Source organism: Elaeis guineensis, chromosome 9 (assembly GCF_000442705.2).
Source record: "Elaeis guineensis isolate ETL-2024a chromosome 9, EG11, whole genome shotgun sequence".
In the NCBI taxonomy this organism is placed as follows: Eukaryota; Viridiplantae; Streptophyta; class Magnoliopsida; order Arecales; family Arecaceae; genus Elaeis; species Elaeis guineensis.
This window is the reverse complement of record NC_026001.2, coordinates 70514979-70520981: the sequence shown is the minus strand read 5'-3', so window position 1 is coordinate 70520981 and position 6003 is coordinate 70514979. Positions and strand designations below refer to the sequence as shown.

The following is a 6003-nucleotide window of genomic DNA, read 5'->3' as shown; positions in this document are numbered from 1 at the left end:
TCTATTATATTAGAGATATGTTTGTATATATCAGTGATCATGTCAGCAAGTATATATTAGCATATGACTCGTGCATATGACACCCAAGGCAAAGTCTGGCATTTTGCCCACATAAAACATCACTAAAAAATGAACATAAGATAATTTTGTACATTTGTTGTGAAAATAATCAGTGTTTAATTTACATGTCCCCCCCACAAGGCATAAAAAATAAGGTTTGTGAATTTGCATCAAATAAGTTTCTGTAACCAATGAGCCTAATTCCATATAACTTCATCAAGAAGCCTCCAGACTTTCTATGGAGCCTTGTCTCGGGGCATGCAGCAATGCATTTACATAATTTCAGCATTAAGCCTTTTTAGAAAGCCTCATGGTAAGCATGAGGCAATACAAACCTAAAACAAGCTTTTTTAGATGATTATAAATCTCGACAAATCTTTATTGCTCAACCATGTGGACCATAATCCCAGACTCCAGAAGATAAGACTAACAGTTGGGCTTCACAAGTCAATAGTATGTCAGTGGGGTAAGGAAAGGCCATGGCATCGGCAGCCTTAACAGCTTATGTAAAATTAGTGCATTTTTTGTGCCAGTTTGCAATACATACAGGTAAAAAAATCTGTGATCCAAAAATTAGAGAATAACCAAGACTGAAATACGAAACTCCAAAATAAATACCTGCTTGGTGTACCACTAGCAAAATTTACTCGATTCTTAAGCAAGGCAACCTACAAAGTAAAAATCAAGAGTTACAAAATTAAGCTAAGATCCAATCCCAAGCATGCATACAAAATTGAATATGAACAATGATTTAGCATAGGGACATTCTTAATTGAGGAAACCACTGACTCTCAACTCCTATAACTCCTCACTCTATCCGTTCTAGTTTAACAATGCATCCCTGCCAACATTCTCATTTCTACTACATATGATTTGTTATATTTTTGGAGTCTCTTTATTGCCTATCATTTTGAATCATACAATATTACAAGCCATGCAAGCCCAAAATAAACATAAAAAGAGTAGATCAAGTTTTGAGCCGGTACATTAGTTGGAGATTACAAGATTTAAGGCTTTCTGGAGCCACATGTTCTTGACCATTTCCTAATCCTACTTTGGTTGTTATTTCCTCCGTATTATGAGATTCTAAAGATTACAAAAATCTGATTCAAAATCAGGTAAATTTGAGAGCAATAACGTGATATCCCACCCTTGGTTTGACTAATTATTAGGAATATATGGATGATTTATGTATATTTTAATTATTAATATCTTTATACTTAATAATAGATGACAATATCATATAATAAAAAAAACATCCACACCAAAAGACAGTAAGAGCTTAAAACTTGGTGCTGAAATGTCTAGCAATAGTCTTGTCCTTGAATATTAAGCTACTTTATCTCTTTTATTTTGTGATTATGACACATTAATTCAGATCAGACTTGCTCTACTTGGTTTCTAAATATAGATTTTCATCATGAAATAAACAACAATTTCCTGTTTGGATAATTATTGCTTAGCTGAAATCACTTTGATGTAGAGTTTCTATCTTGCACTCATATTTAATTGCACCTGATCCTATATCTCCAATGATCCCATATTTCTCTCATGTCCCCAATGCTTGCGTACATCATATTACACCAAAAGCATCTTCCACTTCATCTAACCAAACTTAATTTTATTAGACATATCTTCATCTATATCCTCATTATTTTGTATAATAGATGTTGAATAATGTAACTAATCACTCTTTGGTATCTCTTGCTCATCAAGTTTGACTAGGGCCTCATCCTCATTCCCATTTTTGCAAAAGGAACTCAACAGTCACATAGTTACTATTGTTTGATTTGTGAGAGCATCATGACATAAGGATGATCAAGGAATGCCGTACCGGACCAAACCATCCGGTACATGACGTGTCGAACCATACCGGTGGAGAACCGAGACAGTTCTGGTATGGAAAATGGCACATGCCGGTGCTGGAGAAGAAAAGAGAGAAAAAGAGGAAAAGAAATGAAGAGAAAGACAGAGAAAGAAAAAGAGGGATGGGGTCCGATGGGCCATCGTGGCTGTCGGGCGACGTAAATGCCTCCCGCAGCTCCGTAGCGTGAAATAGGGACGATCCGTCCTTGTTTTCCATATTTTTTTTAAAAAAAAAATTTAAATGAAGCTAGCACGGGATTTGCCGACTTCACTTAAGTGATGCCAGCAAACCCAGTACCGACTGCATTTAAAAAAAGATTTTTAAAAAAAATGAAAACAGGAGTGGATCGCCCCTGTTTCACGCCATGGAGCCGCAGGGGGCGTAAACGCTGCCTGCGGGCCACGACGGCCCGTCGGAGGCCCTCCGATGGCCCTTCCAACGGACCCCCCTCCCTCTTTTTCTTTCTTCCTCCCTCTTTCTCTCTTCAACTGAGGGATTATGTCTTAATGCTTTGCCCATCTGTTGCTAACTACTTCCCACTCCCTTTGCTTCCTTTCACAGGTCCTCCAATATTGTATAATTCTAGAGGTTAGGAGCCTTCAGCTCAAATTTGGGCAATAGAGTTAGTTAAGTTTTTTTTTTTTTTTTTTTACCTGAATATTATAGGGACAGTTTCTTTTACTTTTTTTTTAAGTTGTTATGTTTGAAACTGGACATTGAAATTACTAGGAGAAAAGAACTATCTATTTCACTAAATCAGGAAAGTTCTAATTTTTGGCAGGGAGACTTTGTTTGACCATTGACTAACTTAGTGAGATTCCTTGTCATTGGAAAGGAATAGGAATGTAACTCTTCTAAAAATTCCAGCAACACAAAAAAAAAGCCAAATTATATTAGTTGCAATATAGTTCTTAGATATCATATTTCATCAAAAGGGAACATTAATCTATGATTTAGCAATCATTGGTTGATCAGCATAAATTAGGTGACAGATGCCCAAATTGAAGATAGTATGTTTAAATGAAATAGTTCAAACTAAATAGTCAAAGAGTCAAAAAAATTAATATTGAGAAGGTGCATCAAAATTTTCAATCAACAATGATGAATTAATAGCAACTTAGTAGCAGATCATCAAAATTAAAGAAAACAAAAGATCCATAAACAATTTCATATAAGCCATTTATGCACCTTTTGATTGTACCAAATCATTATGTTACTGTGTTTTCTTCTTGCCATCATTTTTTTTATATCTATAAAAACTACATGCTAAACAGTAAATGTCAAGATGTGAGAGCACTTTAAGGCCATCAGCAAATAGCAAGACAGTCACTGATAGGGCAATTAACAAAACAAGCTTAGCTGCTCGAGCTCAAGCAACTTGTATCAAAGAACATGAGATACAACACAAAGCAAATGGCAAAGCCGCGAAACATGGCAGCAGTTACAAAGAAAGGATACTAGTCCCAAAAATAGGCATCGTATTGACTAAATGCTATTATAAATCAGAAAACACAAGGGAAACACCAACAGTAGATATTAAAACCTGTAGTATTCATGAAATAGTAAGACTAATTAAGAGTAAGAAAAGAAAATAAAATGTTCAGTGTAACTGAATGAAAAGCTAAATGAATGGAAAGAACTAACCTGGTCTTCCACTTTCAGATGTTTCGCAAAAAGCTTCACTGGGCGGCATTCTCTTGTTAATGGTTTCAAACCTCTATACAGCCAATAATATGTCATTTTGTTACAGATAAAAAGAATACAAAGAAAGTTCACTAACTGGTTAGGTATACAAAGAAAGTTTATTAATTGATTGTGTATCAGTTACTTTACATAATAAGTACATGTAAGATAACCAATGCAGAATATCCATGACAACATAATTTTATCACTTGCCACTGAATTATTTGCAATGATAATGAATGGACTGAACAAATCCACTCTCACAAAAACTAATTCATCAGTGCTGTCTCGAGAGAGGATGTTATACCTGATAAGCTCTAATGACCTCAAAGCAGATGTGCTAATAATAAGTACTGCCGGACTCCCTGCATCAATTGTTCCCTCTGAAAGCTTCCCCTCACAAAGAACTTCCTTCCATGAAGTTCCAAAAATAGCCTTCATATGCTTGCTCAAATTCTCCACATCCTGATCCATATCTTCAGCAAATCTAACCATGGAAGTATCTGCATTTTTTCCAGATTCTCACTTAAATTTTCCATTTGCTTCTCCAAAGAGACTCCATAATCACATCAAATAATGATGATGATGATGATGTACCCCAAATTACTTCCTAATTATAGATAATTTAATTAGAAGATCAAGGTTTGCAACATATTGCAAAGACACTCAGAAGCCATGTTTCAGCGTCAATTATTCATCAAATGTTGGAAAAAAAAAAAAGAATGTAAATTTGCAATGCCAGTGATTCTAGATGCCTTAAAAATTTTTAGTAGTTTTAAAAAATGCAAATACATTAAAAAAGGAATGGATTGATACTAGAAAATAATGAATGAGAAGCCAGTATCAATATCTCAACAACACATCAAAATAGTTTTAAAAAATTTGAAATCAGTGTGCAGTACTATTATCAAACTTCAGCCAAAATTTTCAACAAATAATTTGCAAAACAAAAAGGGGCATAAATAAAATGATCAACCATCAAGTAGACACAAAATTCCAAACATATTCCTAGAGTTATTTTATCTCGTAAAACAAAAAAGACAAATAAATAAACACATGCATAAATAAATAAATCGGAAAAGTTGATGGAAAATGCCACATTATCATGATTTGAGCGACGTTTGGTTACCTTTGAAGGCCTCCAACTCGAGAGGAGAGAGCTTGATTTTGTTGGCGGATTGAAACAGGTTGAGGAAGAAGCGAAGCTGCTCGGCCGCCGGAGCAGTTGAGAGGAGGACGGTATCACGGTTGGCTTCTCCGCTCTTCTTCTTCTCCTCCGCCTCTCTATTCTTCATCTTCTCGGCTAGGGTTTTGTTCTTGCCGAGAGGCATGTGATTTGGGTTTTTGCTCTTGTTCGTCTTCTTCTTCTTGATGGAATGGCGTGAGAGGGGTTTAGAGGGGGAGTGGTCTTGAGGCTTCTTTCGCTTGGGAGTTTTTGGTTTCTCGCTCGCCATTACCCTCTGCGTTTCTCTCGCTCGCGAGGTTTTAGCTCGGAAATTAGGGTTTCGGGGCTTCCTGTGACGGCGGAAGCATCTATTAGCGTTGCAATTTGGGCTAGGTTTGCAGCCCAACCTCTACTTTGGATCACGTTGGGCTGATACAAGAATTGCTTTTTTGTGCGCTACGGACAGTATATATAATCCGACGCGGAATACATCACCTTGACTGGTTGATCCACGTGATAATTATTTTTTAAATATATTTAATATTTATAATTTATTTTTTTAATTTTAATTTTTTTAAAAAAATTATGATATCTTACACCAAATTATAATTTTCTGAATATTATAATATAATTTAAAAAATTATAACATCTGACATATTATGACATCTTACGTCAAATTATGACTTCTTGCATACAAGATATCATAATATGAGAGGAGTATTTTTATTCAACCACTTTTCAACGTGCATTTAATGCATACAGTTCTGATTTTTCGTTTCAAAATTTTGAATGACGAAAATATTCCTACTCTTTGAAAAAAATTATGATATCTCGTGGTATATTATGATATTTTATATCAAGTTATGACATCCTGCATATTAAATTATGATTTTCTATATATAGGATGTCATAATATAGACATAAAATATCATAATTTTTTTCAAAGAGCAGAAATATTTTTATCATTCAAAATTTCAAACGATCAAATGAAAAAAAAAATTATAGATATTAAATGCATGTTAAAAAGCGGTGGCTACGTAGATCAATAAGATAAGATGGTGTACTCTACGTTAAATTTTCTATACCACCAGCTGTGCATAAAAAGTTTTTCATTATTAAATTGGGATGTTTGCCTTGTGCAATGTCGTAGGTTCAAAATATGGAACAAGCGTTCCGCACGCAATGCATATATTGTTTAATATATATTGCTCATTGCCCTTCTTCGATG

At 34.8% G+C, this 6003-nt stretch overlaps 1 protein-coding gene across 1 annotated transcript; it reads right to left on the bottom strand.

Moving 5' to 3' along the window:
- Nucleotides 1-557: 557 nt before the first annotated feature.
- Nucleotides 558-5183, bottom strand: LOC140851784 (protein CMS1-like). The gene is made up of 4 exons (XM_073243947.1): nucleotides 4740-5183; nucleotides 3918-4113; nucleotides 3572-3644; nucleotides 558-728 (listed from the first exon to the last, which is right to left on the bottom strand). Exons 1-4 carry the CDS (start codon nucleotides 5062-5064, stop codon nucleotides 573-575), a joined length of 750 nt encoding a protein of 249 aa, XP_073100048.1. The 5' UTR covers nucleotides 5065-5183; the 3' UTR covers nucleotides 558-572.
- Nucleotides 5184-6003: the final 820 nt, after the last annotated feature.